At 34.8% G+C, this 21057-nt stretch overlaps 1 protein-coding gene across 12 annotated transcripts in view; it reads left to right on the top strand.

Moving 5' to 3' along the window:
* LOC146939078 (uncharacterized) overlaps positions 1-21057 on the top strand; it is a 48287-nt gene that overhangs the window by 12133 nt on the left and 15097 nt on the right. For 7 of the 12 annotated variants that reach the window (XM_085752880.1, XM_085752882.1, XM_085752878.1 and 4 more), the window contains 12 exons: positions 15-3033; positions 3517-3867; positions 4275-5067; positions 5610-5698; positions 5976-6077; positions 6515-6592; positions 6684-6815; positions 9116-9217; positions 9310-9417; positions 9771-9837; positions 10298-10450; positions 12493-12611. In XM_085752880.1, the coding sequence (XP_085609006.1) occupies positions 367-3033; positions 3517-3867; positions 4275-5067; positions 5610-5698; positions 5976-6077; positions 6515-6592; positions 6684-6815; positions 9116-9217; positions 9310-9417; positions 9771-9837; positions 10298-10450; positions 12493-12611 (4761 nt within the window). In that variant the 5' untranslated portion in view covers positions 15-366. Of the gene's footprint in view, positions 1-14; positions 3034-3516; positions 3868-4274; positions 5068-5609; positions 5699-5975; positions 6078-6514; positions 6593-6683; positions 6816-9115; positions 9218-9309; positions 9418-9770; positions 9838-10297; positions 10451-11413; positions 11582-12492; positions 12612-17150; positions 19968-21057 lie in introns of those variants that run through there. The other 5 variants (XM_085752886.1, XM_085752887.1, XM_085752885.1 and 2 more) reach the window with 4 other exon arrangements.

Raw genomic sequence — 21057 nt, 5'->3', positions numbered from 1 at the left:
TGAACTTGATTTAGATGGAGGGATGCCTGACGGATATTAGGAAGACACTTGTGGATAAATTGTTAGACAAGACAACAGAAAAATCACGCTATTTATTTTGCTTCACGTGCATTGTCAAGGAATTCAATGAAGAAAAGGTTAAGTTGGAAGCAGAAAGGACAACTATGACACAGGTAGTCCACAGGTTGCCAAAAAGATAAAGATGTCCAGTTTAATGCTCAATTTTGGCAAACACAGGTTGATAAGCTCATTCAAGAGGACACAGAGAAAAAACAAAGTTGTTTTTTTGGATTTTGCCCTAATTGAATTTGGAGATATAAAAGGGGAGAGGAGTTGTCAACCAAGATAGAGGAGATTAAAAAGCTTATGGAAAAGGGAGAAAAATTTGAAAAAGTTGAAGTCACTCGTTGTCTTCCCGGTGTTGAGCGACATTCTTCTCAGTATTACATTCCATTTAAAAGTAGAGAGTTGAAATACAAAGAGCTTTTGGATGCACTAAAAGATGACAGCAACTATATGGTTGGATTGCATGGGATGGGGGGTGCTGGAAAAACTACGTTGGCAAAAGAAGTAGGTAAACAACTTAGGACATTGGAGCATTTCAAATATGTTATCGATACGACAGTGTCATTTAATCTTGAGATAAAAAAGATTCAAAATGATATTGCCGGATCCTTAGGATTGGAATGGGGAGACATAAATGAATTAGATCGACCTAAAAGGTTGTGGAGCAGATTAACCAATGGTGATAAAATTCTTGTGATATTGGATGATGTCTGGGAAAATCTCAATTTTGATGACATAGGGCTTCCAAATAGCGATAATCACAATGGATGCAAAGTTCTTGTAACCACACGCAATCTGGGGGTATTAAAAAACATGGCATGTGGAAAGACAATTCAACTAGAGCTCTTAACTGAAGTAGACGCATGGATCATGTTCAAAAAGCATGCTGATCTAAGTGACATCTCATCCAAGAGTATTCTTGATAAGGGACGCAAAATTGCAATTGAGTGCAAAGGATTACCAATTGCAATTGCTACTATCGCCAGCAGTTTGAAGGGACTGAATAGTCGTGAAGAGTGGGATGTTTCCTTGAATAGCTTAAAAAAACCTGTGTCCATGGGCAATGTTGACCCTGAATTGGTTGACATTTTTAAATGTTTGAAGTTTAGCTATGATTATCTGAAGGATGAAAAAGCTAAGGGATTGTTCCTCTTATGTTCTGCATTCCCTAAAGATGAAGAGATTTCTGTTGAACTTCTAACTAGGCTTGGTATAGGAGTCAACCTTTTTGGGGAAGATTATGACAAATACAATGATGCTCGAAGTCAATCAATTGTTGCAAAAAATAAACTCCTAAATTCATGTTTATTGTTGGAGACAGAGGAAGGAGATGTGAAGATGCATGACTTGGTTCGGGAAGTAGCCCAATGGATAGCGAACGAAGAGATTCTAGCAGTAAATTTATTTGAAAAAAATCAAAAGTCATTGGTTGAAAGGAGTAAGAATATCAAATATTTGTTCTTCCAAGGAAAACTAATGGATTTATTTTCATCTACGTTTGATAGCTCTAAGCTTGAGATTCTAATTGCAAAAACGTCCATGGATGATTCTAACACTTCACTCTTTGAAAATATGGCAGGGCTTCGAGTTTTGAATTTATCAATTTCATTTTATACCCGAAACTCTCTATATTTACCAAAATCAATTCAGTTATTGAAGAACATTCGTTTTCTATCAGTTGAATTTGTCATTTTGGGTGACATCTCTGTTTTGGGAAGCCTGCAAAGTCTTGAAACTCTTGAATTGCATTCCTGTAAAATTGATGAATTTTCCCCTGAAATTGCAATGTTGAAGAAACTTAGATTGTTGAGCTTGAATGGTTGTCAAATTATAAGAAATAATCCATTTGAAGTTATCCAGAGATGCCCATCACTTGAAGAATTGTACTTCTGTCATAGTTTCAATGATTTATGTCAGGAAATAACCTTACCTACATTGGAAAGGTATCTTCTCATTGATAAGTTTATTGATTGGAATGGTTCACAATCAAAAGGTGTGGCTTTAGAAGGAGACCGTTTATCAGAAGCAACATATAAGTATGTGATGAAAACATCATATTATCTTCATCTGATAAGAATTCAGAGATGGATAAATCTTATGCCAGAGATTGTTCCTATAGATCAAGGTATGAATGATCTAATAGAGCTTCATTTGAAGGATAGTTCACAACTACAGTTCCTTGTAGACACAAAACATAATAATTCTCAAGTACCAATTGTTTTCTCTAAGTTGGTTGTACTAAAGCTTGAGAGAATGGAAGCTTTGGAAGAATTATGCAATGGTCCCATCTCCTTTGACTCTATGAACAATTTAGAGAAGCTATCTATCAAGGAGTGTGAAAATTTGCGAAGCTTGTTTAAATGCAGCCTAAATCTCAGCAATTTAAAGACTGTAAAACTAGAAAGATGCTCACGATTGGTTTCTGTTTTTGAACTGTCAACTTCTCAAAGCTTGCCGCTGTTGGAGAAATTGAAAATAATTGATTGTGAGAAATTGGAAAACATAATCACATTTGAAAGGAGAGTAATCGATGACACAATTGAAGAATCAGCCAATGGTTATAATGATAACAAGAGTTGCTACTCATTGTTTCCAAAGCTGAAAGTTCTTTGTATTGAGGAATGTCACCAACTACAATTTATACTTCCAATTCTCTCTGCTCAAGACCTTCTGTTCTTAGAAGATATCACAATAAAATGTTGTCACAAGCTGAAATACATATTTGGGCAACACCAAGATGTCAAACTCACATCACTAAAAAATGTGGTGATTTATGAATTGCCAAATTTCATCGACATATTTCCACCCAATGCTTCATCCATTTCCAAAGATGGTTCTAAGCCACAAACACAACTGGACCCTATCAAAAGAAATACATTCTCTATGTGTTGTTATGGTTACAAATTGAGGGGTACGAAAATTCCATTGGTTTCTGAGGATCAACCACAAGACTGCTCAATCTCATTGGTAACACTCTCTTCTATTTTCACTTTCTCTTTTGATGGATAGCTTGTATCTTATATATTTATTATAGCATTTGTGCATATAAAACATGATCATAAACCTGAAGATTACTTACTATTAGGATTTATACAATAGCATATATCATGCACCAATTGCAACCAAGTAATTATGAAATTGTAATATGATAAATCATGCTGAGTTGACATCAATCAAAATCAATATAAATAACTGGAAAACAAATGAATGATTTTGATTGGTGACAACTTAACATGCATAATTCTACCCACTTTTGTTGATGGATAATGTCTGTGTATCAATACCACTATAAGTTGAATACGTTTTGAAGTGTCTAAAAAACTTAGATGCACGAAATTAATTATAGATAATTCCATCAATAATTACGAGTGACATAAGAAAAAACTCATATGTGTTTGCACTTTCTTTAACTTTTGTTTGGTTTGATTTTAAGTTTCTATTACATTGCAGGAATCAAATTCATATTGCCTTTTAAGACAATCACATATTCCATGCAATATTAAAGAGATTCATATCTATAATGTTCCAAAGATAAAATCTGTATTTATCCTATCTGTTGCTCTAAGAATGTTGGAAACTTTAAGAATTGAGAACTGTGATGAATTGAAGCAAATAATAATAGACACCGGAGATCATAACAGAACGGGTGGCAATAATTTTGGCAATCTCTTCCCAAAATTGAAAACGCTCTTCATTCAAAATTGTGTGCAATTGGAATACATAATTGGACTCAATGAATGCCCGGAGTTAGCTAGTGGTGATTTCATAGAAACAGGATCTATGGACGGTACAATCATCAAGGTATCCCTCTTTCCACATATCTTTTTGTTTGTGACATTGATTAACAATTTCAATTTTAGTACGTAAGAAAAGAAAAAGCCTAAAAAATACTAAAAAATGTCAAATGATATGCTTCTAAAAAAAAAAAATAACATTGAGAAAGTAGAGGGAAAATAACATTTTCTATTTTGGTAATATTTTGATTGACGTTATGCATTTTATATTTATATTTTGGGTATGTTGTGCAATCTTAACCAATAAAGTATTTATCAATTACAACTTAAAGTGTTGTACTTAATTGCGATACATACATTTCATAAAATGAAAGTGTATTGTGCTTCATTTCCAGTAATTTAAGAATATAATATAAAATGAGATCTTATTTCATTTTAGAAATGTTATTAATTATATTTTGGATGTACAAATAGGAATTAATTGGCAATGAAGAAAACGGACAGCAAATGAACTTAAGTCTGGAAGACATTGAGTTGGTTGATCTGCCCATGATGAGGTGTCTTTTTGTGGGTCTCAAATATTCATTTGTCCTCAATAACCTTACAAGGATGGAAATCGTTCGATGTGAAAAATTGGAAATTGTTTTCTCCACATCTATTTTAAGATGCCTACCACAATTGGTTACTCTACAAGTAGAAGAATGCAAAGAGTTGAAGCATATCATTGAATATGATTTGGAGGATAAAAAATTTCAGTCTTCAAACTCATTCTTCCCAAAGCTAGAAATATTGACTGTAACAAAATGTGACAAGTTGAAATATATCTTTCCAGTCTCCATTTGTAAATATGTCTTTCCACAATTGGTTAGTCTAAGCGTAGAAGAATGCAAAGAGTTGATGCATATCACTGAAGAAGATTTGGAGGATAAAAATTTTCAGTCTTCAAACACATGCTTCCCAAATCTAGAAACAGTGCTTCTAACAAAATGTGACAAGTTGAAGTATGTCTTTCCAGTCTCCATTTGTAAAGAGTTTCCTGAGCTAAAGTTTATGTTGATAAGAGAAGCAAATGAGCTAGAGGAAATATTCAAAAGTGAAGTTGAGATTCCAAATCTGAAAGTTGTAGGATTTTCCAACCTACCAAGCCTCTGCCATGCCCAGGAAGTTCATTTTCAGGCAGTAAAACAACGTTTTGTACATAGTTGTCAAAAACTCTCTCTAACTTCATGCAATGAAGGTGACGTTGATAGTTGGGATTTCTTGGAAGGTACACACTTGACCAAATATTTTTCATAACCATTACATGTTGGTTGTGAATATTACATACCATCCAGCAATAACAAATTTCTTCTTATTTCTTGTGATGCTTATCATAATTCATGAATTTGTGTGTTTTACAAATGCACACTGCTACAAAGTCCGTTAGAATATAATGACATGAATATATAGTCACTTTCTATATGAATATATATCCTTTCTCAAAGATTTCAAAAAATATATATGTTTTTAATTGCTTTTGAGATATACACATTTCTGTTGAATAATCTAAAACATATATATTATGATGCAGTCAATGATGTCGTATAGTTATTTGTTTTATCTTTAATATACACATTTCTATGTCTTTCTTAATATTTAAAAATTAACTAGTTGGTTTAAAGAATATAAATAATTGAAGAATTTAAACAAGAATGGTTCTTGAATGAGTATTTGTAATATGTAAGAACTCATGGAAGCTTAACAATACATATACGAATAGAAGCTTATTAGTTACTATCTAATTATGCTATTCTTTAATATTTCATATAGATTGCGATTATGAATTGTGTTATTTATTTGGAGAAATACAACGTGAGTGCCACGAAGCAGCATCAAAAGATAAGTTGACTTCTCCAGAGGTGAATACCAATCTATTGATTCAAGCTACCCACACCTGAATAGAATAACCATATAAAAATGTCTTTGAATCAAATATGCTACTTTTTGTGCATATGAAAACGAAACAAACAGAAAAGGCCATCAGCAGCATTATTACCAACAAATTCAGAAGTTATTTGTAGACCATGTCAAATTCTCATGGAAATTCCTCTCCAAATAATTACTTATTCCTCTCCATAGTTAGTAATGGATGCAATTTATAGCTCAAGATCACTAATGCATTTATTCTTGTTACAGGAGTTAATGAATGAACAATTAATGGATCAACAGTGTTTGATGAACCAACCACATCCACTTGGAGAAATTGATACTACCATCAAACCTTCTCAGGAATCTAATGTAATATAGTACCATCTCATTGTGCATATAAAAGTGTGTGAATTCGATTATAAAGTGCTGTGATTTCGAAAGATGTTGAAAAACTGCTAGCTAGGCCATGCGCCTCGCGCAAGGCCTCGTGATCCTAGCGCAACAGATATCAGTAGTACTGGCCGCCTTTTGCCCCAGATCAGCACAAGGCTACATCAGTTCAGGGGGTGCCCAGCACAAGCCACATCCCCGAATGTGTGAAAAACACCCAAAACCTTTTTGATCCCCTTTTACATGCCTGTTACCTTGGACAATAAGAAACCACTTTTCCAGCATTCGTACATGAGATTTTAAGGCATAAACACAACATAAAGCTAAAAAGAAAGATTAAAGAAAATAAACTTCACTTAACCTACTACTTCAAAATATGCTGCAACTAATTTACATTTTGCATGCAATGCATTTAGCTGGAGAGCCCTACATCAGAAATAACAGCAGCAGCAACTGTCTCCACCATTACACAAGAAGTTTTTCCTAAACAAAAGGTATTTCCATTTCCCCTATTTTGATTGCATTCTTTTTGACACTTAAATTAAATTATACTACAATCTTAAACATCATTTTACATTTAAGCAGGGTGTCCAGATAAATGTTAAAGAAGGAAGTGCCTCAGCTAATGCGAAGACAATAACATCGTCAACTCAGTTAGATGTAGCAGGTTCATCATCAGGCCAGTTAGTTACTTCTGAGTGTAAAACATCTTCACAGGTGAGTTTGTAACCAACTTTTCAAACAAGTAGTGTATGTCATATTTTATATTCGTTATTTTCCATACGATTAATTGGATTCCTAAGAATCAAGTTTTAAACTAATTTTGGTATAATTTTTGTGTGTTTAGTCTACTGTTTTTAAATCTGGTATATAAAGTTAAGGCAAATTGTTGCTCTATAATTGTTGCACTGAAATTATTTGGTTTTCTATTTTTTATTCAATCTGTGATCAAATTAAGCTCTTTTGTTTTTGAGGCCTTTGGAAAAAATGAATGAACAAATGAAAAAAATAAAGGAGTTTGAGAGGGGAGGGTTTTGGAGGGTTAATTTTTTTTTCATAATAAAACCTTTATAATTTGGCGAACTAAAAATATATTAATTATAAACTTTAATTTATCACAAAAAATAAGAGGGTGTATAATATGAACCTTTATAATTTTTTCCACAAGAGAGAGTGTATAGGGTTGATCAGATTTTATAATCTGAAAAAACAAGAATTTTTTGATTTTATAATCCAAATACTTATTTATTCAATGGACTAAGGCCTTAGTTAGTAATGGAACAATTACATGAGTTAATGAATGAACAATTAATGGATCAACAGTGCTTGATTATTGGGAAAAACCCAAGTCCCACATCGGATAGATAAGACTCTTGAGAAGAATTTATAAAGAGGAGGCAATCCTCACCTCACAAGCCGGTTTTGTAAGGATGAGTTAGGCCCCAAATTTCAACATGGTATCAGAGCTTGTCGAATTCAAGGGCCGCCTAAACCTATTCACGCACCAAGCCCAAAGATCAAGGGCCGCCTAAACCTATTCACGCACCAAGCCCAAAGAGTGTTGGGCGTGAGGGGGGTGTATTGGGAAAAACCCAAGTCCCACATCGGATAGATAAGACTCTTGAGCCCACATCGGATAGATAAGACTCTTGAGAAGAGAAGACTCACCTCACAAGCTGGTTTTGTAAGGATGAGTTAGGCCCCAAATTTCAACATTGATGAACCAACAACAACCACTTGCGGAAACTGATACTACCATAAAACCTTCTCGGGAAGATGATGTAATATAGTCCCATCTCATTGTGCATATAAAAGTGTTGTGAATTCAATTATAAAGCGTTGTGATTTCGAAAAAGTGTTGTGAATTCAATTATAAAGCGTTGTGATTTCGAAAGATTTGTGCATATAAAAGTGTTGTGAATTCAATTATAAAGCGTTGTGATTTCGAAAAAGTGTTGTGAATTCAATTATAAAGCGTTGTGATTTCGAAAGATCGATGATGAAAAACTGCTTCCATGCACCTATCGCATACCTGCCAGCTGACCCATACGCCTCAGGCACAGGGCCGGTCTTAGGATTTTTGGTGCCCTGGAAGCGTTGTGATTTCGAAAGATCGATGATGAAAAATAAAACCTTCTCGGGAAGATGATGTAATATAGTCCCATCTCATTGTGCATATAAAAGTGTTGTGAATTCAATTATAAAGCGTTGTGATTTCGAAAAAGTGTTGTGAATTCAATTATAAAGCGTTGTGATTTCGAAAGATTTGTGCATATAAAAGTGTTGTGAATTCAATTATAAAGCGTTGTGATTTCGAAAAAGTGTTGTGAATTCAATTATAAAGCGTTGTGATTTCGAAAGATCGATGATGAAAAACTGCTTCCATGCACCTATCGCATACCTGCCAGCTGACCCATACGCCTCAGGCACAGGGCCGGTCTTAGGATTTTTGGTGCCCTGGAAGCGTTGTGATTTCGAAAGATCGATGATGAAAAACTGCTTCCATGCACCTATCGCATACCTGCCAGCTGACCCATACGCCTCAGGCACAGGGCCGGTCTTAGGATTTTTGGTGCCCTGGACGAAATAATAAATTGTATCTTTTTAATTATTTCAATAATTTTTTTCTTGCTTTTTTTGTTGGAAAATATTCATTTATAATCAAAGTTATCCAAAAATATATTTTCAATAGAATTAATCAAAACGAATTAAAAAGAAATATATCTATATAATACTAAGTACTAAGTAAAAATAATAATTTTCATGCCCCTAAAAAAGTGGTGTCCTGGGCTCTCGCCCCTCTTGCCCGCCCTCAGGGCCACCCCTGCTCAGGCAATGCCCCGTGCGCCATATCATGTGCCTAGCGCAAGCCACATCAGTACAGGGGGCGCCTGGCGCAATCCACGGCCCTGAAATGTGTGAAAACACCAAGAAATCATTAAAGAAAATAAATTTTGCTTAACCTACTACTTCAAATTGTACTGCAAATAATTTGCATTTTCATGCTATACAATTAGTTGGAGGGTTCTACATCAGAAATAACAGCAGCAGCAACCGTGTCCACAATTACAGAAACGAATGATAAGCCACCGACACAAGAAGTTGTTCCTAAACAAAAGGCATTTCCATTTCCACCTATTTTAATTGTATTCTTTTTTACACTTTAATTGAATTATACTATAATCTTAAACATCATTTTACATTTAAGCAGGGTATCCGGATAAACGTTGAAGAAGGAACTGCATCATCTTATGCCAAGACAATAACATCGTCAACTCATTCAGATTTAATAGGTTCTGAGTGTAAAACATCTTCACAGGTGAGTTTATTGTTTGTAACCAACTTTTCAAACAACTAGTGTTGTTGTCATGTGTTTTATTCACTTTATTAGTGTCAACTTCTGCCTACAACAAGTTTTGAAGCAAGAATTCCACTATTCCATTAGGAAGGTTTAAAGATGGTTTCAGTTTCACTTAAGGGACAAGGGAAAATGTGTCATTAGGGTTACATTACTATATTTAATAATAATAATCTCCTCCTTTCCCAATTTTATTTTTAAAAAACAAGACTCTTCCTGACTTAAGCATACACAGCTAAATATAGTAATGTTGATCCTATACATATTAAGACTTAAGATATGATAATATCATTTGTTGATTTGAATCTGTGTAGGAAGATGGTGATAGCCAAATAGCCATGACTTCTTTTTCCGTTTCCACTATAGAGACCAATGACCAAGGTGAAAATGCTTTGAATGTATTTTTTTCTATGCTTATGTTACTTCAAAATTCATCACCCTTTTGATTTTTGTTAGTAGTTTAGGTAGTAGTGATAGTTTAAAGTGTAGTTGGATAGTGAAGAGGGCTAGTTGATAGTTGAAATATAGCAGTAAGTAGTGTGAGGAGTTGGAGCAAGAATATATTGTATTGCTCTTCAAATTGGATTGATTTGGATTGATTACAAATGAGTACATGCTTGCCTATTTATAGTGTGGATGTCATGTTCTAGATAGTTCTTTCTAGATTCTTCATGACATTTCCTACTACATGTATAGTATTAATTAATTCTAAAACATACTAAACTATTCTAGAGACATCTAGGCATATTGTACATCATTCTATAAACATTCTAGAAAATTCTAGAAATATGCATCACATTTTAACAATTTTAAACTCTAGTATTTTCCACATGTCGTTCAGGTTCTCTAAAAAATCATGATTCTTTTAAGAAAGTAAGCCCAAATATTGAAGAACAGTTTCCTAAGGATGATGATATAACAGTTTCCAAATCGAAACCCTCTCCTAGCATCACATCTACTGTTGTATATCAATTTCCTCCCGTGCCTTGTAAAGGTATTTTATTGTTTGGTTTTTAATTTTTAATTAACTTTGGGATTCTGCTATGGATTTAAATGGTTGATGGTGAGTTAAGTCACAAAATCTTAGATTTTGAGATTTTGATTAGAAATACACTGGCATGCATGTCACTGTCACTTTCTATATGAATATATATCATTTCACAAAGATTTCTAAAAATGTATGTGATTTTAATTGCTTTTGAAGTATACACATTTTTGTTAGAATAATATATATATATATATATATATATATATATATATATACATGGGGCTGTTAACTTGCACCCACCTAAAAACACTAAGGTGCAAGTTAACAAGCTGCACCTACTTGTACTTTACTAAAACACCATTTTGTCTCTATTAAACTTTATTTTAATTAAAAGGACATTTTTGTAAATAGCATAAATAATATTTGTTTATAATAGAAAAACATGGGTGTTTTGGTAAATAACTAGTAGGTGCAGCTTGTTAACTTGCACCTTAGTGTTTTTAGGTGGGTGCAAGTTAACAGCCCCATATATATATATATATATATATATATATATATATATATATATATATATATATATAGAGGAGGGATCCATTGACTCCAAGAGTAAGTCTAAAGACTTACTCCAAATCATGACCCTTGAATCTAATATTAATGAATGGCTGTGATTAATCATTAATAATCCCTACCATAAGATTGTTTTGTTCCTTCTTCCCAAACAACTCACAAATTACATCGTAAAACACAATCGATTTAAATGCAGTATGTCAGCCACATTGTGCAAGAAGGATATAATGATTTTTTTGAATCAATAGAATTTTATTTATTCGATAGAAGATCAACATGGAGATTGTCTAGAATTTTGATATCCAATAAAGTTATTGACAAAATCATAAAGCTATCACCTAATTACCATGTGTGGATCGATCATGCTTTGAAATTCATGGATCACCAAATTTTACTATGCAGATTTTCAAAGCCAATTCTAGAAGGTTGAAGGCATATCCAAGTTCATAGGTGTGGATCGATGGCCACAAGTTAATGTGATTTATTCAATGTCTTTCTCATTAAGTATATTGAGATAAAGGCAAACGACATGCTATCAATAGTATACCGATTAGTCTCTCAAAAAAAAAAGAGTATACCGATTAGTTGAGGATTGAGATTTTTGTGTTGGTTCCTGGTTATTTAGAAAGAAGGTGTTAGGTTATTTGGGAAGAAGGAATAGAAAAATTACGGTGAGGATTAGTAGAAATTAATCACAACCATTAATTAACATTAGATTCAAGGGTCATTATTTGGAGTAAGTATTTAGACTTACTCTTGGAGTCAATGGATCCCTACTCATATATATATATATATATATATATATATATATATATATATATATATATATATATATACACACACACACACACACACACACACATGGGGCTGCACACCCACTTAAAAACATTAAGGTGTAAATTAGTAAGTTACAATCACCTAAAAACACTAAGGTGTAAGTTAACAACCTACACTCACTTGATTATATACACTCATTTTTACTCATTTTTATAAAAAAATTTACACCCACCTCACTAATTTACATCTACTTTCATCATTCCAAATATTGTTTTCTTAAAAGTTTATCTCTTTGACATGTTTTGTACCTTATGCACGTCGTTGTCTTTTTTGTTTCTTTTTTTTAAGGAACTTCCTTAAGATAGTTACCAAACTGCCCTTATATTTAAATTTAAGTGGAATAGGAACAAAATGGTGTTTTAGTAAAATATAAGTGGATGTAGCTTGCTAATTTACATCTTAGTGTTTTTATTATAATGCCCCTCGATGATGTTTTGAAGTTATTTATTTTATCTCTAGTACATTTTTATGTCTTTAATATTTAAAAAATAAGTAGTTGGTTAATGAATATAAACAATCGAAGCATATAAACTATAATGGTTCTTAAAAAATTATTTCTAATATGTGAGAGCTCGTGGAGTTACCTAAATACTTATTTCTGATGACGTAACTCTATAATATTTTTCTATATCGACAATTACCAGAAGAATTATTCAATGGCCACAATGCTGGTGATGAAAATCCAAGTGCAGAAACCACTATAGATTTTGCTGCTGGGATTGAAATTCAAGAAGCATCAGAACACAACTTGACTTCTCCACAGGTGAATAACAATCTATTTAAAAATGTCTTTGAATCAAATATGCTACTTTTTATGCAGATAACAACCAAAGAAACACCAAAATTAGAGCATGGATTTGTTGAAAATGTTACTAATGTAGAGATATTCCTCTCCAAATACTTACTTATTCAATGGTCTAAGGCCTTAGTTAGTAATGGGTGCAATTAATGGATCAATTACATGAGTTAATGAATGAACAATTAATGGATCAACAATGCTTGATGAACCAACAACAGCCACTTGCGGAAACTGATACTACTATCAAACCTTCTCGGGAAGATGATGTAATATAGTCCCATCTCATTGTGCATATAAAAGTGTTGTGAATTCAATTATAAAGTGCTGTGATTTCGAAAGATAATGAAAAACTGCTTCTAATCATCTATCCCATTCCTGCCAGCTGACCCATACGCCTCAGGCAAGGCCCTGTGCGCCATATCATGTGCCTAGCGCAATCCACATGAGTACAGGGGGCGCCTGGCACAGCCACAACCCCGAAATGTGTGATAGACACCAAGAAAATGTTAAAGAAAATAAACTTTGCTTAACCTACTACTGTTTTATCTTGGTTTTCGGGTGTCAAACATTGATTACGTTTGAACCTTTTAAACCGGTGATATCTTATTTTTTCTTGGGAAGGGAAAAAGTAAGCAAAACCCTTGAGAATCGAGGTCCGGGAGTTGTTTTCGCTACGGGAAGGTGTTAGGCACCCATAACGACTATAGTAACCTATAGGAACCGTCTTTAATTTCTACGCGCGCGCTTTATTTTTAAATGCTATTTTGAAATGCTTATTAAGCCTAAGAGTTACTAAATGAAGAATTGGAGGGAGAAGAATGTTTTTGGAGTTTTATCTTAGTTGAATTGAAGGAATTTTGTTCCTTGCCTACGTACCCGATTAAGGGATCAAATCCACCGTAGTTCTCTCTCAAAAAATGTTTTTGTTTTTGTTGGTTGATTTTAAGTTTGAAAATGGATTTTGAAGAATAGAAAGAGGCCTCAAGGGCATGAGATTGGAAAATTGTGAGGTTGGATTAGTCATTTGCAAAAACAAGTCAAAGTATGATTATTTTCATTGGATTTTTGATTAAGAAAATAAAAGGAAAATTCAATGGGATGTTGGATCCCAAGGTTTATTTGGAAAAGATTTGAGTGGAGTTGTTCACATTTGTTTGGAAAATTGGTTTTTTCTAAGTATAAGTCCTAGGCATTCATCTAAACATACAATCCTAAACATACATCTAAACATGCATATTCTAGCTACTTAGTGATGTGTGTGCATGTGTCGGTGCTTGTGTCGGTGTACATTTTTAGAGTCCATTGTCCTTTACATCATACCCTAGATACATTCTATGGCCTCTTTGCCAAGAAATTAAAAGCATGAAAGAATATTACAAAATTTCCTAAGTGTTTACATTCTAACTTTTGGTACAAATTAAGTTGCAAGAAAGAAAATAGAGATGAAAATGGGATGCAATGATGATGCTTATGGTGGATATGAAATATGAAAGGAAAAGGTTAGTAGCATAAGGCAATATCAAAGAAGTGAAGTAAGGGAAATATTAGAATGTAAAAGGTAGAAAATAAGTGCAAACATGGCTTAAAATTTGTTCATAAGATGCAAGAACCAAGTGACCTATAATTCTCACATTCCAATCACATTTTAAAGGTTTAGAAACAAGTATTGGAATGGGAATTAAGGCTACATGGTTTACTTGACATTTTAAAACAAGTTTGAAGCATATTTGCATTATTTAACTACTTAATGACTTGTAAGCTAAGCAACCTACCAAAATTCACAATTATGTAACAAAATTAAACACAAACAGTAGCTAAAAATCCTATGAACTCAAGTAGCTAAAACACCAACATTTATCAAGCAATTTGGACTAAAATCAAGCAACTTTTCAATCATTTCTAACACAAAATACCTCAAAATAGTAAGGGAAACACCACACCATTTTTTACCAATTTTTATCATGTAAAATTAACACTAAAAAGTCACAAAATTATCGAGAAATACCCATGAAATTTTTTAGGAAGCTTAATAAAGTTTTCAAATGAGCCAGGGGTGTAAAAATTAAAGCAAAGTGGTAAAATAGCAAGAAACCCTAAGGAACCAAAGGAGATTACCAGACCTAAGGTCCAGGCCCAAACACCAAACGGATTTGGGTCTCAGGAAGCCATGTGAGCCACACGATGGATCCAGAGACCCAAACCCTTGGATCAAACGGCACAAACGCTCCCAGCGAAGTGAGGATTAGCAGTAGCCGTTAGATCAAAGATCTAACGGCTCACAAGGAGGGCGTACGATGAGCTTCAGAGACGCGCACGCATTGGATTGGGGAGGGGTATATAAACAAACTAACACACAGACACTCATTTCTAACCCTAGCTTTCTAATCTCTCCGCCGTTCTCCTCCCTCGTCCTCGCATCCTCCATTCGTTTTCCTCCTACCACACTCATGGATTCAAACCACACATCACAAATAAACCACATATCAATACAGTTTGGGCAAAACGTTTTGGATCTTGGTACTTTTCGCAAAGAATCTGTTCGAAATGTTTTGTTATTGTGGCTTTTTGAAGGAAACCGTTTGAGGTGATTCGATCTGAACATTTCTCCATGGAATCAGTCGAAACGTTTCAATTTTAACTACTTTTTGACGAAAGTTGTTTGAAATGATTCGATCTGGATACTTTTTGTTTGAAACGCTTCGATTTGGATACTTTTTGAAGAAAATTTATTCGAAGTGTTTCAAACTTGATGTTTTTTGAAGAACACCGTTTAAAAACGTTTTAATCCAGATTTTCGAAGAAAAGTAGTTTGAATCCCTTTAAACTTGATATTTTTTGAGGAAGATCGAATTGAAATGTTTCAAGCCACACCAAAACGAACGGATTCTAGCCTAATCCTTCACAAGTTCAAAACGTTTTGGATTTTGAGGTTTTCTTGAATGTGAACCCTAATCTGATTCGTTTCTTATGCTAATGATGAGTTTACACTCTGAATTAAAAAGTAAACGGTGAATCTTCATGATTTTTGTGTTCTAGGGTTTCGTTTTTTCAATTCGTTCGAATTTTCAAGTTTTTCAATCGGATTCACCATTTATTTTTAATACGAAGCTTCAATGATGACTTATGAGAAGATTTTTCGTATGTTTACCTGAATGTACCTGGAGATTCGAACAAATGGATCCTTGCGAGCCTTGGACCTTTCTGGTAAGCTTCAAAACCGAAAATAAATCGGTATTCAATCTTCTTCTTCTTCGAACTGGCTTGAACTGGCTTCGATTTCTCTTCTTCTCTCTCTCGAACTTTCTTGTGATCGTCCTTAGACTTGAATTGCAAGAACACAAAGGGAAATAGTTCGATGATGAAGATTTTCGTGGAAAATCTCTGAGAACAATTCTAATCCAAAAAGATTTTATTGAATTGGATGTTTTCAGTTCTGATTCTCTCGAAATTCCTGTTGATTTTGAATGTTTGATGGTAAATTTGCGAAAACTGGTACGAATTTGAGTTTGTTGCGGTGGTTTCTGAGTTTGTTGTGGTGGTTTCTGAGTTTGTTGTGGTGGTGGCCGAATTGGTTACGGTGGTGACTTGGGAGAGAGAAAAGATTCTGTTAGACCTTTTTGGTGATGTGTCACTGAGTGATTGATTCTTCTTCTGAGCATTTCTGAGTTGGCAATGCTTTATAGGCCAGCTTGTGACCTCTGATCCAATGAGCGATTGACACCTGTGCTGGACTGAAAAAAGGCTCGGCCTTGGGCCAGTTTGGGCCTGAGGGCCTTCTTGCAAATTTTAAAACCTTGGGGACCTTCCTGCAATATAAGAGAATTGGACAAATATGCAATTTTGGACTCTAAGTGGACTGAAATGTACTTTGGCCAAAAAAGACTTAAAAAATTTTTGACTAAAAACGAACCAAAAAGAAGCAAAGGACTTAAAATAAAATGACTCAAAGGACTAACATGTAATTTTTGGAACCTTAGGACTAAAGTAAGAAAAATTAATAAAATTGAGTAAAAAATGTAATTTGAAATAAACGTAAAGTGAGACCAATAAAAAACACAAAACGGACTAAAACGAACCAATGGCTTAAATGAGGTACTTTAAAGTAACCTCTCTGCCGAAATTTCGTGTGAAATGACCAAAATGCCCCTGGGGCTGAAAACGACTAAAAATGACTCAGATGCAAATTTAAAATGGGTTTTTAACAGAGAAATGAAACAAAGACTTATACAAGCAAAATTAAAAGACTCAGAGACAATTTTTGAGATTTAAACAGTGACTTGACACTTGAAATGACCAAAATGCCCCTAGGGGCAAAACTGACTCAAGATGACTTCAAATGTAGTTTTTGAAATGGATTTTGACATAGAATTGAAATGAAGACTTATTCAAACTATTTGAAAGGACTCAAACAAAATTTTGAAAGACGGAGAGAAATTTGACACAGGAAATGACTAAAATACCCTTGTATGTGAATTTTGCAAATAATGTTGAAATAAAATGCAGGGAAAGATGCAATTGATCAGAGACATATCAAATGACTTGAAATGCAAGAAAAGGGGAAATTGATTAGTATTTTTAGGTCCAAAATTAGGGTATAACAGCTGCCCCTATTTAAGTTTCTTTGTCCGGAGAGTCAAGAGACGAAGTCTTAGAGTTGACGGGACGAAGATACTTAAATATTAACATTTGCACTGTTTTTGGACGTAAAAATACGCTTTCAGATTTTCAAAATTATGAATGCTATGCAATATTTGATTATGAATGCAAGACAAACAACTGGAGTTTATGGAGCCTGTCATGTCACTGGGGATTCAGATAGACATTGACAGGGTAGACAAACCAGGGAGTAGAAGGTAAGGTGCAAGTTGTTCTTTGGGTCGAACTAGTCACTTGACCAGGGGATACAATACAAGAGATAGGTGCAAGCTGTTCTTGGGATTGAACTTGGCACTTGACCGGAAACATAGACATATAGGCAGATGCAAGTGGTTCTTTGGATCGAACTTGACACTTGATTGGAGATACAAACAGATAGGCAGACACAAACTGTTCTTTTGGATTGAACTGGCTGTTTGGCTGGAGACATAGACAAAAGGGTTGATACAAGCTGTTTCTTCGGATCGAACTTGCTTGTTGGATTATCAACACATCATGTGGGAGAGTGCAGACTGTTCTCTTAGATCGAACTTGTCGTTTGACCGATAACAAAGCATAAGCTGGGTACAAACTGTTCTTCAGATTGAACTTGCCGTCTGACTGGTAACAAAGCATAAGCTGGGTACAAACTGTTCTTATCGAACTTGCCGTTTGACCGATAACAAAGCATAAGCTGGGTACAAACTGTTCTATCGAACTTGCCGTTTGTCCGGAAGCATAGGTATATAAGCAGGTACAAGTGGTTCTTTTTTGGATTGAACCTGGCACTTGACCAGCAATGAGATACCAATTGAAAGTCTGGCTTAACAAGATACCAATTGAGGGTAAATTGTTATTGACTTGATTTGAAAATAGACATGACCATTTTTGTTGGCCCAAGAGTAAATTGAGAGTAAATTGACATTGATTTGAGTTGAAAAATTGACATGACCATTTTTGTTGGCCCAAGAGTAAATTGACATTGATTTGAATTGAAAATTGACATGACCATTTTTGTTGGCCCAAGAGTAAATTGACATTGATTTGAATTGAAAATTGACATTGGCAGAGACATAGACATAGACATTGGATTGGAGAGTTGCAATTGACATTGAAATTGGATTGAAATTGAATTGAAAATTGACATTGACATTGAAATTGGAATTGAAATTGGAAATTGACATTGGAATTGGATTGAAATTGGAATTTGACATTGAAATTGACATTGGAGTTGGAAATTGGCATAGGAATTGGAATTGGAGATTGACATTGACATTGTCATTGGATGTCAACATTGGAATTGGAGATTGACATTGACATTGTCATTGGATGTCAACATTGGAATTGGAGATTGACATTGACATTGTCATTGGATGTCAACATTGGAATTGGAGATTGACATTGACATTGTCATTGGATGTCAATACTGGAATATGAGATTGACATTGACATTGTCATTGGATGTCAACATTGGAATTGAAAGATTGACATTGACATTGTCATTGGATGTCAATACTGGAATATGAGATTGACATTGACATTGTCATTGGATGTCAACATTGGAATTGAAAGATTGACATTGACATTGTCATTGGATGTCAACATTGGAATTGAAAGATTGACATTGACATTGTCATTGGATGTCAATATTAGAATTGTCATGGACGTTGAGATTGCTTCGGACTTTGACATTTGAAATTGAAATTGGGATTGGAAAGTTGAGATTGCATTGAATTTGACAATTGAAATTGAGTTGAATTTGACAGTTTGACATTGAAATTGAGATTGGAATTGACATTGGAGATTGGAAATTGCTTCGAATTTGACAGTTGACATGATTGGAATTGAAGTTGGAGAGTTGAAACTTGCATTGAATTTGGCAGTTGAAAGTTGGATGTGCAACATGTATGTATGGTATAGCAAGATCATTGGATGCATGAGCACATAAAATGCATGATTATGCATGTATGGATGCTTGAAATGCATGATTGATTGGCAGTTTGACAGAGAAGTTTCACAAAGGCAGATGAAACATTGGAAGATTGGGCACGTAGTGGCTCGTGCTGCAACATATTCACAGGGGAAAAACCTCTTTTGGAGAGACCGTCGTTGGGAGACGTATCAAAACCATGGCTGAGGGCAATAAACTTGTAGAGGAGGGAACCTTTGGAAGATCCTTGGATACAGGTCGCCATTGTTAGGCGTGTCAGTATTGGGTAAACATTGGATGTTCGCATCTGTGGTCAATGCTTTTCAATGTTTCATTCTTTCATTTTCAATCCCCATTTTTGCCTGAACCGCCCTTTCGGGTTTTCGATTCACCGGGGAGTAATATTCTTTTCATTGCCCCATTTTTGCCTGAATTGCCTTCATAGGTTGTCAATCAGCGGGGTGCTCATTTTTGCCTAAGTCGCCCTTCCGGGTTTTCAACTTAGCGAGCTTTTTATTTTCATTTTTTCCATTTTTTCATTTTCATTCTGTTTTTTATTCTTGCCATTGACCACAGATCATCCCGGGGAGTAACCTGCATGTATTGGAATAGACATTGACATTCATTTATTCATGCATGTTTCATTGAAATGTACCCTGTTGCTCAGGTTTGCTTTCAAAATGGACAGAAAAAGATTTTTCAATTTTCAAAAGATGTTTGTTTCAGACATCGACATTATCAAAATAGAAAGAAAATATTTGTATATAGCATTGAAAGTAGGAAGAAAAATAGAGTTTCAAACAATAGAAAGGCTCAAATTGATGTAGAAGAGTGAGAGTCAGCCAAAGGCATGACTTCACGGATTTACAAAGCTTGGAAAATGGTAATTTTATTGGTTGGTGGTACATTGAACACGATGACCGCTACATTTCATAGAAACTTTGAATTCACAAGTACAGAAGCCTCTGATGAAGATGATCATCGACAGTTGCAGATGCCCCAAGGGGTGATGGTGATTTGCTAGATATAGTTACTTGTCTTTTATCAACCTCATTTTTGCATGAACCGCCCTTTCGGGTTTTCGGCTCATCGAGGCGCTCATTCTTGCCTGAGTTGCGTACAATCTCAGCGAGCTCTTTCATATTCATTTTTTGTCCCTAACTTTTGCCTGGATCGCCCTTTCGGGTTTTCGATCCACCGGGAAGCGCATTTTTGCCTAGGCCGCCCTTTCGGGTTTTCGACCTACCACGCTGTTCTTTTCTTTCTAGACAAAGTATTTCTTGACTATATCGGCATTAACAGGATTTGGGAGTTCAACACCATCCATGTGTGTGAGAATCAAAGCACCACCAGAGAAAGCCTTCTTGACGACATAAGGACCTTCATAGTTAGGTGTCCACTTGCCCCTTGGGTCGGGTTGCTGACTTATTCTTCTTTTCAATACAAGTTCGCCTTCCTTGAATTCTCGAGGTCGGACTTTCTTGTCAAAAGCATTCTTCATTCGCACTTGGTACAACTGTCCATGAGCCATAGCATCCATACGTTTCTCTTCAATCAGATTCAATTGGTCGTACCGACTTTGACACCATTCAGCCTCAGTTAACTTTGCTTCCATGATTACTCGAAGAGATGGAATCTCCACTTCCAGAGGGAGAACTGCTTCCATACCATATACAAGAGAGAAAGGAGTTGCCCCGGTTGAACTACGCACCGTAGTACGGTAACCATGCAAGGCAAAAGGTAGCATTTCATGCCAATCTTTGTAAGTAGTGACCATCTTCTGAACAATCTTCTTGATGTTCTTGTTAGCGGCCTCAACTGCACCATTCATCTGAGGTCTATAAG

The sequence above is a fragment of the Medicago sativa genome, chromosome 3, assembly GCF_051527215.1.
Source record: "Medicago sativa cultivar Bolivia chromosome 3, Bolivia_mono, whole genome shotgun sequence".
NCBI classification, from domain to species: domain Eukaryota; kingdom Viridiplantae; phylum Streptophyta; class Magnoliopsida; order Fabales; family Fabaceae; genus Medicago; species Medicago sativa.
Note: the sequence above shows the minus strand (reverse complement) of the source record. Positions and strands in the feature narration are given on the sequence as shown.